This window comes from Vanessa cardui, chromosome 6 (assembly GCF_905220365.1).
Source record: "Vanessa cardui chromosome 6, ilVanCard2.1, whole genome shotgun sequence".
In the NCBI taxonomy this organism is placed as follows: Eukaryota; Metazoa; Arthropoda; class Insecta; order Lepidoptera; family Nymphalidae; genus Vanessa; species Vanessa cardui.
In genome coordinates this window covers 3,597,112-3,619,071 of record NC_061128.1, presented here as the reverse complement: position 1 = coordinate 3,619,071, position 21,960 = coordinate 3,597,112, and the positions used below count along the sequence as shown (strand labels likewise).

At 36.6% G+C, this 21,960-nt stretch overlaps 1 protein-coding gene across 1 annotated transcript in view; it reads left to right on the top strand.

Annotated features, from left to right (window-relative positions):
* Positions 1–21,960, top strand: part of LOC124530201 (protocadherin-like wing polarity protein stan) — a 144,875-nt gene that overhangs the window by 95,461 nt on the left and 27,454 nt on the right. The window contains exons 3-19 of the mRNA XM_047104215.1: positions 2,873–4,056; positions 6,071–6,272; positions 8,229–8,369; positions 13,125–13,354; positions 13,545–13,670; positions 14,770–14,936; positions 15,054–15,196; positions 15,787–15,957; positions 16,337–16,524; positions 17,030–17,267; positions 17,597–17,801; positions 18,287–18,439; positions 19,009–19,229; positions 19,456–19,627; positions 20,029–20,324; positions 20,688–20,820; positions 21,275–21,474. Coding sequence (XP_046960171.1) covers positions 2,933–4,056; positions 6,071–6,272; positions 8,229–8,369; positions 13,125–13,354; positions 13,545–13,670; positions 14,770–14,936; positions 15,054–15,196; positions 15,787–15,957; positions 16,337–16,524; positions 17,030–17,267; positions 17,597–17,801; positions 18,287–18,439; positions 19,009–19,229; positions 19,456–19,627; positions 20,029–20,324; positions 20,688–20,820; positions 21,275–21,474 — 4,110 coding nt within the window. The 5' untranslated portion in view covers positions 2,873–2,932. The remainder of the gene's footprint in view (positions 1–2,872; positions 4,057–6,070; positions 6,273–8,228; positions 8,370–13,124; positions 13,355–13,544; positions 13,671–14,769; positions 14,937–15,053; positions 15,197–15,786; positions 15,958–16,336; positions 16,525–17,029; positions 17,268–17,596; positions 17,802–18,286; positions 18,440–19,008; positions 19,230–19,455; positions 19,628–20,028; positions 20,325–20,687; positions 20,821–21,274; positions 21,475–21,960) is intronic.

Genomic DNA, 21,960 nt, shown 5'->3' with positions numbered 1-21,960 from the left:
GAAAGATAAGTTAAGAAGATTTTGTCGCTAAATGTACTTGCTTCCACCGTATAAATACATATCAAATGACCGAATAAAGGCGGGGATCGCTATCGGATCGGCAATTCCGAACACGTTTAATAGATAGCACCATTAGCGTTAGGGTGACTAGGTGTGGACTGTTCGCAGTGTTGCTTTAAAAATATCTAAGAATACTTAACGAAACGAATAATTGATGTACATCTTAATTTTATAGGATAATATTATGAATATGAAATGTGTATTTTTTTGGTATTAGATGGTAGGTTATGTAAGGTATGTAGGTAGGGGTAAATGACCTGATGCTGAGTGATCACCTCTATACCAATGATCCATTAACCTTGAGAACTATGATGTTATGTATGTTCCTTGTGCCTCTATTTAAACAGGCGTACTCATCCTTCAATACTAGAATACATCGATACAATTGCTGTAAGACACAAGAATATCTGAAGAGTTATAGGTTATCCAGGCAGACTTACAAAAAGGCTTTCACGCAAGATGTATGTTAAAATTATTTTAACATTCAAATATTATTTACTATGATTTACAATTGGGGGGTATTAAAACTGGATAAAAAACTGAATTATTTAAAAGCTATTTAATTTTTTTAATAAGGGCCCTATTAAATAACCTAAATAAGTAATATATCAATTTTATTAATATAATATTCTGAAAAATAAAACACATTGAACTCTTAGGTAATAAATAAAAAAAAAGTATGTAAATTTACGCATAAAATAATTATTTCAATTAAAACAAAATAAACTTTAATTAAGGTATCCAATTAATTACTACAAATTAAATATCTTGTCCTTACTTTCTTGGAAATCGTAGTCAACCTTCCAAGTTTCCCCCAGTGACCCTCAGTCTGATACTATACAAAGCATTTTATTCTCTGGAATTGTTACTGATATCTATTTCGGATCCGTTTGCTTCTTTTGGACTTAAAAAACAAAACCATATTAAATATGTTTTGGAATCTCTGCAGACTGGTATTGGTAGAGAAGTTATATTTTTATTTAACATCACTATTTATATTACAAATCATGCAAATACATTTTAACATAGTGACCTAAAATTTGCATGCCTTCTAGTAAGAAAAAATGTATTTTATTCCAATGATATTCTAATAAACAGATATGTTATACCCATACTAAACATCAGAAAAAAGTGTGCCGCGCCGGGGACCGTTTATTTTAGTTTATTTTTACATTTCGTTAAAAGTAAAAAGAATAGCTTGTTAAAAACAATAATTTAAAATGATAACTAGATGTTTAAATTACGCGAAACGTATTACTACGTAATTATGATGTATTATAACGTATAACTACGTAAAACAACTAAAGGCAAACGTCCCAATTAGGACGTTTTCTAGTCTTCACTTTTTGCGCGTTAATAACATATCTGTTTACTACAACATCATTGTTTTATTGATTTATTCTTAATATACTAAATATTATTATTCCTTAAAAGAGCCGCCTCATAATCTTGTATTTAAATTCAAATCAATGAAACGTTAATGTTTGCCTTTAAAATACATATTAACAATCGTCATTATTTTATTTTTATTCATAAAATATATTTTTAATATTTATGCATAGCATATCATTCAACTTATATATATTCTTATCGAGCAAAAATTTAAACTTTATCATAATGTTTTTGCCTTTGAATGGATAATGTTGAAAAAATAATAGTTTTTTTCGATCCCTTTCACACCTAGTAAATTCATTGTAAGCTTAAATTGCCGTCGTGCACTCCCATTAATTGCGACCATTAATCTTGAACCTTAGCCGGTTTATGTCGAAAATTGCCGAATTTTGCCGAAAATTACCGATCGCTGTGAAAACCAATAATTGTACAAGATATTAGAGGGTAGAAACTCTGCTGACGCGTAGATCTCGGATTAGCTTTTGTTTGTTAAATCCGCTCTTATTGGTTTTAAGGAGCTGGTATTATAAGTCAGCCCTTGAACGATTTTCCAATCCCTCGAAAATTTCAAAGTTGTGAAATCTTTTATTCGGTATTCCGATTTTGTATAACTAAAGAATATATTCGAGTATTATTCATAGGAATATACATAAACCACAAACATAGCTTAATCATAATGTTGGTTTATTCAAAAACGAACGTAATCTGTTTTAAAGTTTATGTTACTCTATCTGTTACCCGCATCTATACTCGCGTGGGATATGTATATATTTATAAATTAACTTAAAATATTATGTTGATGATTTGTATACAAAGAAGTCTTACCGCTTTGTTTCCTAAAAAGTAGCCTATGTCCTTTCTCAGGGTCTACACTATTTGTGTACCAAATTTCATTTAAATCAGTTCAGTAGTGTTTTTTTAGTTTTTTGTGTGAGAGCGAGACATACACACAAACAGACAGAGTTACTAAACAAAACAAAATATTAGGTAAATCTTAATGGTCATTTTTTTATTGAGAATTTTCAAAGTTAATGAGTAGTACCATAAACCATTATGAACAAGAAATAAATTATAACAAACAATTTGGCACGTCTTTGACAGCTTGGCAAGTGCTTATTTTGAATCATTAGCTCTCAATCTTGCGTAAAATTCTCCTTTGTTTTGTATTTATTTATTTCTACTGTTCTAAACGAGTAATCCATGTCATTGCCTTTTCCTATCGGACTTATTATCGTTTACATTGACATTAAAAATGTATGATAACTAATACATTTCATGTAAAACGACTTACGTACCGTTAAAATGTCAAAGTATCGATTGTGATATATTACATGGAAATACTGTGATGTATTTAGGTGTAAAACCTCCTTAATTAAATTGACTGGGATTAATGATCTTTTGACTATTTTTTTTTTCACAGATGGATAATCCGAGCTTACGGCGAACGAGACGGCGCTGCTGTAGGTGAACAGAAAGCAGCATGGCGCGGTGGGCGCACGCAGTGCTGATCGCGCTGGCGCTGTCAGCCGCGCGCGCCTACCTCATCATCATCCCCGACACCGCTCCGCCGGGCCATGTCGTCCTCGACGCGGCTGTATACAAGCTCGGCTCGGAACGTGCATACAATATTGACGTGCATCGCACCGCTAACTTTGTACACCACATTCTACGAGTCAACAGAACTAGCGGTCTCGTGACGTTGCGTAAAAGGCTAAGATGCGATGGCGTCCTTTACCCCAATCTTTTCACATTCTATGTGGATTCTACCTCCGAACGCATTCGAGACATCGACTATTATAGCTTACCGATTAGAATATTGGTTGCCGGGGAGGATTGCAGCAGGCGGCATGCTGATTTGTACGATATCGATTTTGATCGCGTATATGATCAAAACGACGCCGCTCTTCAGTACGAAGATGACCATATCAGAGACAAGAGAGAGGTCATCTATCAAGAGAGTATAGACTGGAGACTGTTAGAGGAAAGCGAGGTAGGAGCTAGTCAATATAGTGTATTGTCGACGGCGTATCCGTGGTCGAACGCGATGTTCGAGGACTTTGCGGTTACGAATAAAAGTAGAAAAAAGCGATCTCCTTTAGTACCTTTCGATATGGCCATAGATGTAAAAATAGCTGAAGCTAAACAATGGATTTCCGAAACGTACGCCAGTTTCGCAATACCGACGACGGACCGATGGCAGGGGATTTGTTTGAAAAAGTCCCAATTCGTGAATTCGTTGACGGCATTTTTGCCGAGAACAGTGCAAAAAATGTGCAGAGTGCAATTTTTGGATGTAAGTGATCCGCGTTTCATTATAGAGAACAGCCAGGGAGACTTGGTGGCGAGCGGTGACGTGTGTATTCAGGAACCGATGTGGAAAGTCTCCGTGCTCTTCACGTTTGATTGCGAACGAACTAACATCGTCGATTCGGATCACAGATTGAAAATAGTGTATCACCATCAGGAACTTAACGACACGGATATAGCGAGAAGAGTCAAAAGGGAACTGCGTAATCAATCACCATATTTTGAGCAAGCATTGTACGTCGCGTCTGTTGCTGAGGAGCAGCCACCGGGAGTCATAGTCACGACAGTCAGAGCACGGTAATATTTTTTTATTACACAATCTTTATTTCTCATGCTTGTATAGTACGACACAACTTAGATGTAGCATCGGCAAAATTCGTGAAACTGGCCACATTTCAGATGTAATTGGTTTGATTAACTACTTAATATTTATTTCTTACGTTAATATGATCTTTACACAAACGTAATAACTTGTAATATCATATGACGTAATATATTCGTCAATTAGACACGCCGATTTACATACTTGCATTGCTTGGGTTGAACTGATGCGAGAATCTATAGCGACGAATAGCATCGAATGGTGCGATAGGGAGCTATTTGTATAAATCGGCAATCGGTTTTTTTTAATTTGCCGATGCTAAATCTAAGTTATGTCGTACTATACTTTTATTATTTCTTTTAGAATGTCATTGAGGTGCTAAAACCAAGCAACATTTTAAAACAAAAAATGCCCTATTCGAAAGCACTGTCGTTTTAAGGGCAATAAATTTTTATTACTTCACACTTTCACCGTCTAATATCGTTTCATTCTATAAACTAAATTATACTAATCAATGAGTCATGAATGCTACGGAAGTAACACCAGGATAATAAACCATCTGCCCTGCTTTAATTGACTCTAAGCTGGCTCGTTGAGCTTTTATGATCTCATCTATTTTATGCGGTCCGGAAACAATGTAATCGTGACGACTAACAATAGCCCACCAGCTATAAAGCTAAAATACCTCAATTACGGTGACTTGCTTATAGAGTCATTGGCATATAAGTAAATGTTATTTGGTAGTTCAGGCAATATAGTGTGGTCATTCTATTTAATGTTTATATGATATATATTTGTATTGACTTTGTATCATGAGATGTGGTTGTTTAATATATAATAATTACATTTATATACATATATATCTAAGTAACTGACCTAGTAAAAGTGAACTTTGTACATGAAGAATAAGTATAGTACGACACATATTAGATGTAGCATCGGAAAATGCAATGGAATGAAAATAAAACCGATTACTGCCGGTTTACACAACCAATAGAAATAGCTCCCTATCGCGCCATTCGACGCTATTCGTCGCTATTGATTCACGCGTCAGAGAAAGCAAGTGCATGTAAATCGACGCGTCAAATTGATGAATATATTAGGTCATATCATATTACAAGTTATTACGTTTGTGTCAAGATCATATTCGCATGAGAAATAAATATTGATAATTTGGGATAGCGTACTCAATTCGGATGTGATCGGTTTTACGAAATTTGCCGATGCGACATCTAAGTTGTGTCTTACTATACGTGAATATGTCGAACATTTTACTAAATGACCAACGTGAAGATTAATATTGATATTTTGAACTGGGAACCTTGACAAGGTTCCCAGTTCAAATCGAACGAAAACATAGTTTCGTCATAATCGGATAAATAGTTTAAGAATTCATTTAATAAAATAATCATATACAAACATTAATTTTTAATGATATAAAATATTGTCACGTAAAATGCTTCCCCTATTTTCTTAAGATGCTTACATGAGATCTCTATCTAGGCGATATTGCTGCTTTGCTATGCCTTATCAGTATTCTGTATTATTCTAATATATTTGTTTTAAACACATACACCTTAATTAAGTGGTATACATAACTTCATTAAATAGATAAGAAAAGGGAATTTACTCAATTTCATCGATTTAACTGCGTGAGACTACATTTCCCTTTGCGGGGTTATTGCGCCGCCGCCCATGTAATTAGATGCGGTCGTGTAGGAATAACAAGTATGTAATGTTGTTTGTACCGCTTCTGACATTTGCTTGCTGATTTTTTAATGACTGAAAATTGATTTTGTGCGTTTTAAAATCATTGTTATCCTTTATGTACTAAAAATGTCAGACTCTACTTCATTTGTTCCTTGGAAACCTTGCATATTAAAATTAACGCCTTACAAAATTTCATATGACGTCATTCTGGAAGTAGAATAAATCTTTAAAAAAAATCTAACGACACATTTATGAGTTATATTGTTAATTTTGTTACAGTGATCCAGAAAACAGTCCCGTCACGTATTCCATGTCAAGCCTCCTGGACTCGAGATCAGCGGGTATGTTCGCCGTGGACACTAGGACAGGCGTGGTGACCACGCAGGCCCGATTGGATAGAGAGAGGCTCGACGTCCATTACTTCAGAGTCGTAGCTCAGGATGACACGTTCCCACCGAGAAGTGGTACCACAACACTTCAGGTAAGTTACCATTAATCAACCAACGATTGCTAAATGAACATCATATTTACACAAATAAGTGAATCACGCTATGCAATTTTTAGAATCCACTTTAGATAGATGACTTAGAACTTCGTCCGACTTTCCCACTAACATTAGAATGATTGTAAAACCAAATTAAACTCAAAGAAATCAAATACACTTTAATATTTTTGAATAGTCAAGCGTTAGGTTCAGAATCTAGACAGACAGACAGCCAGGCAAAGTCATTAGTAATTACTTATAAAACAGAAGCAGATTTAAAAACTACATATAACTAACTAATGTTGTACCTAATATATAGAAAGTGTCAAATCCATATATTTTTATTAGATATATGTTTTATTACAGAGTAAAAACCTTTCTACCAGGTTTTACTAATTAGATCATAAACTTCAAATTTAGTGCCGTATAACCGGATGTGAACTCATACCCATATATTCGATTCAGATTAACGCGTTCCATGTCTATATGAGATATCTTAACTCACAAAAACATAAACTTTGGTATAAATGTACAAATAAAAAAGTAATAAAATGTAATCTTTCTTTATTTAAGACTTCCGTGTCTATAATGATAATTTTAACATCTCATTTAGAGTTCGATTTTTAAAACTTCAAACTTTGGTAAATGTCACATTTTGAGATACTTAAATTAAATTAGTAATACTGTTGCTTTTAAATTGATTTGTGTTGATCGCTTGCGTGCCTTGGTTCAGATTTTGATCTCTCATTTTTAAATGTTGAAAAAGAGTAACTACTGAGTTTCTTGCTGATTCTTCTCGGTATAATCCACACCGAACCAGCTGTAGCTTCACTCAATATAGTTGTTAAATGACGATTCAAAAGTCCTTGTAAAACCACTTGAACATAGTATATTTTGATTTTTGATTTTGTTTATCTCCGTTAACTACTTATTGGCTCTCATAGTCCAGAAGGTTTCTTCTGCCAGCCAAAATCCGTGTGTGCATATTTGAAAAGCTTGGTGATATAAACCCCGAACTTATGTCATATTGTAATATAGCATTAAAGACGAATTAATGAATATGTCTCGTCGTATGAGAAGTTGATAGCGTGGGCAGACAAACTCGCTTTAGATATCATTTTTTATATTTCATTAGCTAACTCATAACAAATTCATAGAATATATAATTACTTATTTCATTTATTAATCTACATATCTTAACGGGTTGCATATAAATACACGCTTACAAATGTTATTTATACTGTTTATTTAAGGCACGTACAGTAATATACAGTATACCATAGATGCTAAAAATATACTATGATAAACAATTATTAACTTTTCATTGAATTAATAACAAATATAACTGGAAACTCTACATTATTTGTCTTTCTTCATATTCATAATTATATTCTCACTTAATTAAAATATATGTAGTTAATAAACATTTTTCTAATTGTCTGTAATCATAATAAGTATTGTCCTGTTACGATAATTTAAAGAATTAATTTTCGGTGATTAATGATAAGAATAAATTCATTTTTGACCAAGAAGTTATTTAATTAAATAGAAAAATTTAAACTCGTCTTCAAGAAACGTAAATGATCATTCAATGTGTTGTGCAATAGTCTTCTACCATCATGTATACTATACAACAAGTTTAAATCCCAGGCCGTTTTTATTTGTCCTATTGTCATATTTTTCCTAAAATATTTATGGTATAGTTTTGTACTCATGATGTCCACTTTCTTGAATTTTGCTTACTACCATGAAAGTTAAATCTTTATCACTAACTAAGCAAAAACTTAGTAGTTCTTTTGCTTTTAACGGGCCATATAGAAGACCATCTAGTTATTAAAAATAAATATTATAAGTACACTATTTATATATATAAGTATATTAAAATAGTTAGCGTAACGTGGCACTATGTAATATATTCGTAGTAATAAAACTAAAACAAAGTTTTTATTTCAGATAAACGTGTTGGACTGCAACGACCATTCGCCGATATTTGAAATGCAGCAATATGAAGCGTCAGTCAGAGAAGGCGCCAGCCCTGGAACCACCGTCTTAACCCTTAAAGCGACTGATCAGGACATTGGAAAGAACGCTGAGGTAAAACACATACTAAATAATAACCGAACTATGGACTTAAACAGAAATCGAAAACACTACATTTGAATTTAGATGAACTAGTATTAGTCATGAACACTAGACTAACTTAATAACGGCATTCATCATCATCATCATCAACAGCCTATTTTTGTCCACTGTTGGACATAGGCCTCTCCCAGTGCACGCCACTGTGGTCTTTCTCCGGCTACTCGCATCCAGCTCCTGCCTGCCGCCTTGCGTATATCGTCACTCCACCGTGCCTGAGGACGTCCTACACTACGTTTGCCGAGACGTGGTCTCCACTCTAGAACACGTTTTCCCCAACGGTTGTCGGTTCTACGACAAATATGACCAGCCCACTGCCACTTCAGCTTACTAATCCAGTGGGCTATGTCGATGACTTTGGTTCTTTGACGGATAACCTCATTTCTGATGCGATCCCTCAAAGAAACGCCGAGCATAGCCCTTTCCATAGCACGCTGAGCGACTTTAAGTTGGTGGACCAGCCTTGTCGTGAGTGTCCACGTTTCGGCTCCGTATGTCATGACGGGTAGGACGCACTGATTGAAGACTTTCGTCTTAAGGCACTGTGGGATCGACGATGTTAGGATTCGACGTAACTTCCCAAACGCTGCCCAACCCAGCTGAATTCTTCTATTCACCTCGTCCTCAAGGTTGTTTCTACCTAATCGCAGAGTCTGCCCGAGGTAGACATATTTTTGAACAACTTCGAGAACGGTACCGTGTATCGTAGTCGGTTCCGGTAGAACATGTTCATTGAACATGACCTTGGTTTTATCCAAGTTCATCCGTAGGCCGATACGCATAGAAGAATCAGCCAGCTCGTTCAGCATTTGTTGTAGGTCCTGCAGCGTTTCTGCCACGATGACGATGTCGTCTGCGAATCTCAAGTGAGAGATGTATTCGCCATTGATGTTAATGCCACGTCCTTTCCAGTTCAGCGTCTTGAACATATCCTCCATTGCATTAGTGAACAATTTGGGGGAAATAACGTCCCCTTGTCTCACTCCTCGATGCAATGGTATGGGATTTGTTTGCTGATTTTGTACTCGGACGGACATGGTGGCAGCTTCGTAGAGACATCTCATCACTTGGATGTATCGCCAATCAACTTGGCAACGCTGCAGGGACTCCAGAACAGCCCAGATTTCAACCGAGTCAAAGGCCTTCTCATAGTCCACGAATGCAAGACACAGGGGCCGATTATACTCATGGGACTTCTGTATAATCTGCCGCACTGTATGGATGTGGTCTATGGTGCCGTATCCGGTCCGAAACCCGGCCTGCTCCGGGGGTTGGAATTCGTCGAATCTTCGCGCAAGACGGTTCGTGATCACTCTTGAAAACAGCTTATAGACATGGCTCAGTATTATGGGACGATAGTTCTTCAGCAGGGTTTTGTCTCCCTTTTTGAAGAACAGGACGACCACACTCCTACTCCACGCCTCCGGAGTTCTCCCTTCGAAGAGGACAGAGTTAAAAAGCGTCTGAAGTTCTCTAAGTACCGGTTTACCTCCCGCTTTTAATAGCTCTGTGGTAACGCCGTCCTCTCCAGGGGCTTTTCCATTTTTAAGCTGTCCAAGAGCAGTCTCGATTTCGCCAATACTGACTTCAGGCAGGTCTTCGGAGAAATGGCGTGTTAATGTAGCTCTAGGATCCTCATTTTCGGGATCAGGTCGAGATGCATGCGATGCGTATAACCGGCCGTAGAAGTCCTCTACTTCCGAAAGTACTGCCGGCTTAGAAGAAACGACTTCTCCACTTGCTGTGGTCAACTTCGTCAGGTGGCTCCTTCCAAGAGATTGTACGAACACCTTAGACCCCCGATTCTGCTCAATAGCTCTTTTTATTGCAAGAGTATTGGAGCACCGGAGGTCGTGTCGTACGCGCCTGCTGATCTCTTGGTTTAATTGCCGTTTCTCTGACGAAGTGACAGGTGGGTTTTCACGTCGTTTCTTCATGAGCCCCAAAGTCTCTTCCGAAAGGTTCGACTTCCTGCCCTTACGCTGCATGCCACAATATCTCGTGCCTTCTTCCCTGAGAATTCGAACTACATTTTCGAGGTTCTGGTTTACGTCCGTTGTGGTTTCCACGGCAGCGAATCGGTTCTCCAGGATTGACTGGAATGTTTCAGATCCCGCAATGGTTTGGAGCAGCTTTGGTCGGAGCGTGGACTTCATCAGACGGGCGCGCTCGGCCTTAAAATTGATATTCAGAGAGCCTCGGAGGAGTCGGTGATCACTACCGGTATTGAACCTGTTAATCACTGAGACGTCTCTGAATATATGCCTCTTGTCCGTCATTATGAAGTCGATCTCGTTTTTCGTCATAGTGTCGGGGCTTTGCCACGTCCACTTCCTTTGCGGCTGCTTCTTGAAGAAGGAGTTCATCAAGAAGAGCCCCTCCCGTTCGAGGAAGTTGACAAGCATTTGCCCCCTATGATTCCTGCTTCCAAGTCCATGGGGTCCTACTACCGATTCGCTGCAGTTCTGTACTCCCACTTTAGCGTTGAAGTCCCCCATGACAACGTTGTAGTGGGTTTTCGTGGTGAAGTGGAGGGCCCTCGATATGTCATCGAATAATTCTTCCACTTCATCGTCCGAGTGTGTCGAGGTCGGTGCGTACGCTTGCACCACCTTGAGGCTGTACCTCTCGGTGAGCTTTATAATGAGGTACGCTACCCTGTTCGACACACTGGAGATTTCCACCACGTTGTCAACTAGGGACTTATTTACCAGAAACCCAACGCCACCTTGGGATTGTTGGTCACCCTCTCGGAAGTACATTAGGTGGCCTGATTCGAGGGTTACGGTGTCCTCTCCCTCTCTACGGACTTCACATAGCCCTAATATGTGCCACCTAATTTTCCCAAGTTCTACCTCAAGTTGCGCTAGATGCGAGTCAAGCCGTAGCGTGCGTCCGTTGTACGTCGCAAGGGTCAGTCGGTTGTGGTGGCCTCCCGTAGCCCGGTGATTCTTAGCACCCCCCGTCCCGCCGTTACCATCGTCGCCACCATGACGAGGAATAGCGGGGCTGCCGGGAACTGGGGGCCGTGGCTTGCGTGTGTGCTGTATGTGGAGGTTGTGCCCATAATCGCCACGCTGGGCAGGCGGGTTGGCGATCGCAGGGCGTAGCTTCTCGCACCGGTGACGCTGCTGCCCGTCACCGGCCTGTGGTATTTAGCTATGCCTATTATGTTGATGGTTATACCGCCATCAGTCGGTCGCCAGAGCCTCGTTTGCTGGTCGGCAGGATGCACCACGGGCAGGTGAGGTTGGCTTGGGGCACTAAGGTGTAGTTTGCGCCCCCTTACATCCCATAACGGCATTATTGAATCAAAAATATGAAAGCTTTTTCATAATAAACTAATAATATTACCATTGATTTACTAACTTCATATTGTCAGCAATTAAGACTAAAAAGAGCGCGGAACTCAGTACACACGAGCGATTTTTTTTTTTTCAATTTTAATTTAACTTGGCCCTCTAATTTAATCTTGAAACTCCACGAATGATCTCGACGTTTAAAAAAAAATACCGAATTCGTATTTATGTTGCTAACTTTAGGTTACAATAGTGACATTATTATAACACTTACAACAGATACCACTACGGTACCCACTCATCAGTTGTTCTTCCGCCATACAACAATATTCAATATTGTTGCGTTCTAGTTTGAAGGGATATAAATTCCTAGTTCATAAACTTGATTCAACATTGGCGAAGTAAAGAATAGTAATATCTTTCCACCAATCTTACAGTGCCAATTATTATAACCCATTAACCGATCTGTACGTTTAAAAAATAAGTTACTTCACTTGGTGGTAGGACTTTGTGCTAGCCCGTCTGGGTAGGTACCACCGACTCATCAGTTATTCTTCCGCCAAATAACAGAACTCGGAATTTTTGTGTTCCGGTTTGAAGGGTGAGCCAGTGTAACTACAGGCACAATGGACATAACATCTTAGTTCCGAAGGTTGGTAGCACATTGACGATGTAAAGAACAGTTAATATTTCTTACAGCGTCATTGTCTATAGGTGATGGTGACCACTTACCATCAGGTGGCCAATATGCTCGTCCGCCAACCTATACCATAAAATAGCATATTTTTAGTACCTATCGTCCTTTAAAAGAGTCTTTCAAATACCCTAATTCCTTTTAGTAAACTTTTCTTAAACCGTTAATCATAATTAAATCCAAAGTTACTTCGAATCACGGTCATTATTCCTATAATTTATCTCCATAATTAAAACAAGTTTGACAAGCAACAAGCAACTTGTTATCGCGAAACAATTATCATAAGCTCGGAATAATAGATCGTTTCATGAGACCGCGTTGATATTCATTACCTTATTAATAGGTGTAATGAATAACGTATTATTTAGCTGAGATTCTTTCGAGTTCATTGACCTATATCACTAGGTTTAAAGGTAAATAATAATTGCGTCCTAAATTATATCAAGAGTTAATATATTGATTGATCTATGAATAGTTTTCAGGCTTTATTTAAGCCCATAATAGCAGTGATAAATCTTTCCATTATTATTGTCTTATATAACCATTCCAAATTATTTTTGTGTGTTATTATTTGTTAAAATTCACCAATGTGTTGAATTCTTTCCGTGTTGATCTCTTCGATATCATTACACTTAAATATCGAGAGTTATTTCAAATGTATTTACTATATTATGTAATAACTGTAACTTATACTATTATTTTTTATCCAAACCTCAGGTGGAATATTCAATCGATTCAGTTAAAGCGGAAAGCTTGAAGCAGGAAGATATTAACGAGTCAATAGATAGCACAGAACACGTGGACGCTCATGATGTATTTAGAGTTGACGGCAGGAGTGGTGCGCTGCTGACTCGCTCCACCCTGGACAGGGAGAAGGTGTCCCGGTATACCGTGATCGTGAAGGCAACAGATCTAGCCAGCCCGCTCTCAGATAGATTATCCAGCAGGTAAGCTTCTTTCGAGTATTGAAAAGCATGTTTAATCAAAAAAAAAATAACAATTTAAATTAAGAAGAATGTATTTACAATTTATAATACTTCTTCTTATGTTAATATCATTGAGACAAAAATGTACGTCTATGAAGATCTTAATATATAAATATTCTAAATAAAATATTATATAAAAACTCTTTTCTAGTGCAACAATACACGTCAACATCCTGGATGATAACGACAACTACCCTCAGTTCAGCGAGAAGACGTATACCGTGAATGTCGATGAAGATATTAGTGTCGCTGACAACCCTGTTATTGCCAGAATAAAGTAAGTACATATCATGAAACAAATCCGGTCATCCTTAAAGATGTCAGTTCAAAATCCATATCGATGATTGAATTAAGAAAAATATTTAGAAATTATTTAAATACTACTCGCCCGCGTCTTTGCTCGCGTTTTAGGGTGTTTGCTGTGATGTGCTAGGCAAAAAATTGCTTATGACCTTCCTGTTCATGTTTGCTAAACACCAAATTTCATAAAATTCGGTTCAGCGGTTAGGTTCTGAAAGACAGACAAACAGAGTTACTTTCACGTTTATAATATAAATATAGATTACTAAATAATATTGTACAAGCAAATTAATACCCAATATTTTCATCCATATTATAAAATCGCTGTATCGTAAAATAAAAGACAAGTTGCCCCATTTCCTCGCTTCTTTTAAACATTAAAACACCGGACGTCTGAGTACAGAAATTTATAAGTCTGGAATAAATCGTTGTTTATGGATATTGCATTTTCCGATATATTTAACATGATATGTACAGTTGAAAACCTACTGTGGATAGTTTTATTCAAAGCAAACGATAGATTTTGCATTATGAAAATATAGAAAATCAGCATATATTTCAACAAGATACAGTTTATTAGTTATCCCAATAAATAATGTATCTATTTTCGTAAATTCAGTTACGATTTTCAAGTTGCGACAGTTTCGTAGTTATATGTCGTGGCGTGATAGCTGTCCAATTCTTTTAATAGAAATATGGCGAGCACTTTCTATAAATTGAGACACGGTCGTGCCTGGACCGAAGTGTTTGAAAGAAATTACATTTGATCCAGTCATCAAAATTTCCTGTCATATATTCCAAGCTTTGTATTTATTAAATATTGTCTCGTCTTACGTCTCTACCAATAAACTGACCACATTAGGTTTTATAATGGTCACTTATCCAGTAATCGAGCCTTTTTTACTATCTGTGCTTTTAAAATTTGTACTTTTATTATCTAAAATACTTACACCCATTTAAAAGTTATTTTGTCGAAAGATTTCGAATAACATTAAGTCTACTTTTGAAATTGGTAAATAACCCTTAAAAATTACAATTAAATTAAAACGACAATATCTATATTTTTTCGCTTCCAGAGCTACTGATGCAGACGTGGGTTCAAACGCGGCAATCCGATATGCGATCATCGGTGGCAATACACAAATGCAGTTCTCAATTGACAGCCTCAGTGGGGATGTGTCATTGGTTAAATCTCTCGACTATGAACAAGTACGCAGCTACCGATTGGTCATCAGAGCCCAAGGTAAGATACAACTACTAAACAATTCATTACCTAAATTGTATCGCAATTATATCTAAAATGAATAACTGTTAATTGATTTGTAGTTCTAGTTTTATATAATAATCGTTTTTCTTTAAGATGGTGGTAGTCCATCCAGGTCTAACACAACACAATTGCTTGTGAACGTCAAAGACGTAAATGACAATGCACCTCGTTTCTACACCTCACTGTTCCAAGAATCTGTAAGCGAAAATGTGCCAGTGGGATACAGTATTGTCAGGGTAAGTGTTGATTGTGTGATGGAAAAGAGTGGAGTTAATTGTTAAACAACACCCTATAAATGTTCCACTGTTGAGAAACCTCTTCCCCTCAGAAAGAGAAGTTTGTTACACCATCCTGTTGCACTGTTAATTGGATGATAGACATATATTGCAGAATTTATTCACAATCGAAATAAACAAAATATAACAATAAGAACGAAACTCTCACCACGAATACAGTAACAAGAATAAACTTTAAATCTAACTTTAATTTTCTGAACGTTTTAAATCAATCTAAAGTAATCTTACAAATGTCTCATTATATATTTTGACGATTTAAAATGTTATCTTATATTATTAATTTTGTAATTCGTAATTTAAATTGCAACAACAATTTTGCTACTAAGCTCTAATTAAATCAACTATAGGTCGAATAAAATAGAACTAAAAGAAAAAATATTTAGTAAGAGTGACATATTTGTGAATATTCAATTACCTTATTGTGGTGCAGATTAAAAATCGATCTATCATTAGTTACCGATCTGTCATATGTTAAGACAATTTAAATCTCAGATCGTAGATCAGTGGTTAAAATATTAAATAATAAACAGGTACAAGCATATGACGCAGACGAAGGTGTAAACGCTGAACTAACATACACGCTGGCAGACAAAGAGTACAACGGCAACAATGATTTGCCGATCACAATTGATCCTCGATCCGGCTGGGTGTACACTTCGACGCAGTTAGACAGGGAAGTTCAATCAAAATATCAACTACAGGTGTGTGAAATTTACCATCGTTTACATATAAAATTTTATTCAAAGTTTTAAGATCATCAAAATGTCGAATACTATCTAGTACTTTACATAAATCGTAATGCCGCTGGATCATACTAGGAATGGAAGCCATAGATCAAGAAAAGGTCAGGAAAGTATTTGTAATGATGCTGAATGTTTTTCTTATCTTGAAACCTTTTAGGTGACTCAAAAATACCCAAAACGAAGACTCCAGTTAAACCTCCAAGTTCTTTTTATTTCACGCATTTTATTTTTATAGTTATTTTTTTGGGTAGGAAGTAATGCATAATATTTTGTACAAAGTAGGAAGTATGACAGAAAATTGATGATACATATTTTTATGTATGGCCAATATTTATAGGTTACAGCTACGGATAGCGGGTCACCACCTCGGTCAGCGACGGCCTCAGTAGTGGTGGTGATACAAGACGTAAACGACAATGATCCGGTATTCGCTCCACCACAATATGAAGTAGAGTTAGCTGAGGACGAACCCCCAGGAACTCCTGTGGTCACTGTTACAGCAACTGATGCTGATGAGGATAATAGGTACGGTTGTTTCGCATTATACATGATTTAACTGGCTACTCGTATCAATGAAACCTTACCTGCCTTTTGGTTAAGTAAGCTCATTGTCTGTGTAAGCAAGTCATGTGATTAACTGACAAACAGTATTTGACAAAAAAAAAAAGACCCGCTGAGTTTCTTTCGCCGGTTCTTCTCAGGTCAGGGTGTTCCTTTTTCCGAACCGGTGGTAGTTTTTCATTTGACCATCAATAAGTAGGTGTATTGAATAAAGGAATTTGAGTTTGAGTACTGTTGGCAGTTTATCTTGCGTTTTAGGGATTGATTGTCAGGTGGTAGATACTAAGAAGTATATAAGAAGTATACGTACTTCCTAAGAGTTTAAGTATGCTTCATACCAAGTTGCATTAAATTTGTTTTTCTGTTTTGGATTTAGAGCTTGAAGGAGCCATAACATGAGTACAGATTACATTTAATAGTCTAGATTTTATTGGAATTATGAGCCTTCATTAAAGATGGTTATTTTCAGACTACACTACGAAATCACTGGTGGTAATACACGAGGTCGTTTTTCTATCACGTCACAAAACGGTCGCGGACTGATAACCGTCGCTCAGCCTTTGGACTTCAAGCAAGAACGAAGATATGTCCTCACAGTGACCGCCACGGATTCTGGAGGCAGATCTGACACCGCCATGGTCCATATTAACATTACCGACGCGAATAACTACGCTCCAGTTTTTGAAAATGCGCCCTATACAGCTTCAGTAAGATTTAATTTGGATGATTCTTTAGTTTTCATGTAAAGGACATATCCGCTATTACATTTGTTTACTTACTTTTTTTTTGCAAAACAAAATTCTTTTTTCAATATATTATTTTTTTTTAGATTTTATTTGATTAGTCATTAAAGGAAAATAACTTTGCGAAATGGTCATAGTTGCCAATTTTAAGGTCAAATAGACTTCATACAAATGTTTTCACTTTTGGCACAGCCCTATCGAAATTTGTAACTTAAAATACCGAATTTATCGAATGTCGAATTACTTAAATAAATTATTATGCTATGTTTACTTAATAATATACAATTTAACAGGTCTTCGAAGACGCTCCAGTAGGAACGACAGTGCTAGTCGTTTCTGCAACTGACAGTGACGTCGGAGTGAATGCACAGATAACATATACGCTCAGTTCGGAAATATCAAACGAAGCGGTCGCACACCATGAACAGGAATTTCACATCAATCCGCAAACAGGCGCCATTACCACCAACAAACTTCTTGACCGAGAGACTATGAGTGGTACGGGCAAAATTTAGTTTTAATATTGATATAAACTAAATTATGTATAGTTACTAGTATTTGTTTAAACAAAATATATCTTTTCCGCTTTTGGCATTTCAGTTTTAAGTTTGTTCTGTAATCTATGTCGGTGTCGGTTGTACTGCTCCCTCTTAGACAAATCTAGTTAGAGTAAGGGAAATGGCATAACAAGAGATGTGTTATGTATGTTCTCGAAATAATTTGTTTACAATAATATACGAAATAAATTAGTTGCGAAAACGCGCATAATGTCGTTAGGAGACAACTAAAACATTACCGTATTTATTCAGAATAAAATAAATTGTTGCTTCTAAAAACACTAATTTGCCCGCATTCAACTTAAAGAATTGTGGACAATTGACCGTAACTTAATGCGCAAATTTTCAGACAGCGCGTCAATCAGTATATATATGTCAATGTAATATGAAGCTTATACGTAAAGTAATAGGGTATATTTTTCCTAGGCTATCTGCTGACCGTGACGGCTCGCGATGGAGGAGTCCCGTCGCTCTCCGACACGACGGACGTGGAGATCTCCGTCGTCGACGTCAACGACAACGAACCGGTGTTCAAACAGCAGCTCTACACTGCAAGTATCATGGAAGATGCTTTAGTTGGTGAGTGTACCGGACTTTTCGACCATCGTATATAAGGAAACCTTCCAATTTCCTTGTATTTATGTACGTAAATCTATTATTTAAAATTGGAAAGAGGGTTTTATGGTTATTGTACTGTGATGTCAACGACCTCCGTGGTCGAGTAGTGTGGTTTTCTTCTGGACTTTTTGACCATCGTATATAAGGAAACCTCCCAAATTTCCTTGTATTTATGTATGTAAATCTGTTATTTAAAATTGGAAAGAGGGTTTTGTGTTTATTGTACTGTGATGACGACAACCTCCGCGGGCGAATAGTGTGGTTTCATGGGTAAGCCACTTCGATGTAGAAAAACTTCATTAGTTTTCTACGTCGTCTTTGGTCTGGGTTTTTGTGGTACCGTCGTTACTACTGATTTTCCATAACACCAGTACTTTATCTACTTACATTAGGATCAAAGTTTGTGATATTGTCCAATATTTATTTATAATCAATAAACTTATAGTATATTTAAATAGTAAATATTTGATTCTATTAATTGGTATTGTTACGAAAAGTATAAGTACATAATAGTTTGTACTATCTATTAGGTACATCCGTAACCCAAGTCAGCGCAACAGACGCTGATGTAGGGCTAAATGGCAGAGTACATTATGAACTGGATTCTAAAGATAGAGAGGAAGGGTCGTTTGTGATTGACCCAGCGTCTGGAGTGCTAAGAACGAACAAGGCTTTAGACAGAGAATCTGTAGCCATATATGATCTAAAAGCCTTAGCGATAGATGGCGGGACTCCTCCACAAAGTTCTACTGTGAGTATACAATCTCCTACTCTACTATTTTATTAAAATTCATTTACTTTTATTATCTGTGACTCCTTTACTTTAAAAGTGCAACACAATTATCTTCCAACAAGTTTTGGCCCTACTTTTGCATAAATTATGATTTAAATTATTTGAAAAATAAATAAATTTCTAGTTGACACATCATTAAATTTACTCGGGCTAATGTCTTAATAATCTGTATTTATTTTAACAGGTAATAATCCATATAAAAGTTGAAGACATAAACGATTCGCCGCCGGTTTTCGAAAGCGACTGCCTAACTTTCTACGTGCCTGAGAACAGCCCTATCGGGACCACGATTGGGGAAATACACGCCCATGACCCAGATGAGGGTTCCAATGCAGTCGTACATTATTCCATAAAAGGTTTGTTTGTATCTAAAATACTTAAAAATGCTTTATGAAATGAATTTATAAAAGTTTATGTAATTTTTAAAGAGTCGAGATGGCCCAGCGATTCGAACGCGTGCATCTTAACCGATGATTGCGGGTTCAAACCCAGGCAAGCACCGCTGAATCATGTGCTTAATTTGTCTTTATAATTCGTCTCGTGCTCAGCGGTGAAGGAAAACATCGTCAGGAAACCTGCATGTGACAAATTTCATAGAAATTCTGCCACATGTGTATTCCACCAACCCGCATTGGAACAGCGTGGTGGAATATGTTCCAAACCTTCTCCTCAAAGGGAGAGGAGGCCTTTAGCCCAGCAGTGGGAATTTACAGGCTGTTGTTGTTGTTGTTTGTTGTTATGTAATTTTAAATTTTAGGTGGAGATGATTCGAATAGTTTCTCGTTGGAAACTCGTCAAGGTTCTGACAAAGCAGAGTTGGTTACAATGGTAGATCTAGACTACGAAAGCCCTCGGAAGAAGTACGAGCTGGTAATCAGAGCTGCGAGTCCACCGCTCTGGAATGACGTCAGAGTCGAAATCCTAGTCACCGATATAAATGACAACGCTCCCATGATGAAGGATTTTCAGATTATTTTCAATAATTATAAAGACTGTTTTCCCGTCGGCCCTTTTGGTAGAGTTCCAGCGTATGATGCGGATGTTACTGACAAGGTGAATAAGAAATATTATTTTATAATATTAATAATATTGCTTCATATCTCAAGTTCATTACATAGTTACAATACAAAAAGTCGCTTACCAGTGTCTGTCCCTATATATGCTTAGATCTTTAAATTTACGCAACGGATTTTGATGCGGTTTTTTTTTAATAGATAGAGTTATTCGAGAGGAAGATTTTTGTATATAATACGTGTACAATATAGTAAATGAACTGAATGATAATTTTATAAGTTTCGAATGTGAAGTAAATAAACAAATTATGTGGTATATTTAGTATCAGTATTGTACCCGTGCGAAACCGGGAGGGTCGCTAATTATGCATATGTTATTATTTTACATTTTTTTTATTTGCAGCTTCAATATCGTATTTTATCTGGCAACAATGCGAATTTGGTGCTTCTCAACGAGACAACAGGTTCTATGACTCTATCGCCCCAACTAAACACAAACGTTCCAAAACTCGCGACTATGGAAATATCTGTCACAGGTGAGGGGATATTTTAAACATAAAAAAATTAGGACCTTAAACATTATTTTCCTATATTTGTAATCCATCTTTATTTAATTTCTATTACAAACTTTTTAACCTATAAAACGACATTAATAATCTTACATAGAATTCATATACTCACGTTTGAAATCCATAGACTATAAAGCTTTCTTTCATGATTCCAAAAAAAGAAAGATATGAATATTGATATCTGGAATAACAGAAATTTACCTTGTAAACCAAAAAATATTTCTCACGTATATAATATAATCATATTATATAAATAATAATAATAATAAATATAATACTATGTAGTAGACAAGAGTAAGACTTAAACCCACTTCTACAGCCCGATCAAGATGAGATTACATGTCCTAACGTAAGGCCGTAACGGCTATTTAAAAAGTTAGGTAAAATAATAAAGATGACCAAAAATTATTGAACATTTCAGATGGAGTTAATGAAGTGAAAGCAGTAATGCAGCTCCTAGTGAGACTGATAACAGAAGAAATGCTCTTCAATTCAATCACGGTCCGTTTGAACGACATGACCGCTGAACAGTTTCTGTCGCCGTTGCTAGGCTTCTTCATAGATGGTCTGTCAGCTATCATACCGTGTCCGAAAGAAAACATTTATATATTCAGCGTTCAGGTTTGTACTAATGGCTAATGCATTTTTAACTTACTGATAAATTGTAACTTATATTTTACTAGATTGGTTGTCATGTGTCAGGCAAAACAATTAACTTATGTCCTTCCTCAAATCAAGTTTGCTTCATAATAAATTTCATCAAATTTAGAGTTTATTTAAAATATTAGTACAACAACAACAATCTATGTTGTATGACTTTTAATCAAACTCAACTCTTGGTAATGTTTTCATTTAAATACTTTAATCACATAGACACATTAATTAAATTTTCATAATTGCTATTATGAGTTTGAAGTTTTTAGAAATGACACTCACTGGAGCTTTATTGGACTTTCTTGAGTCATTTAAATAAGTATCACTTATGTGAACACATAGTATTTACATGAAGTAAAGTAAAAAGTAAAGTAACAGCCTGTAAATTTCCCACTACTGAGATAAGGCCTCCTCTTCCATTAAGGAGAGGGTTTGGAACATATTCCACCACGC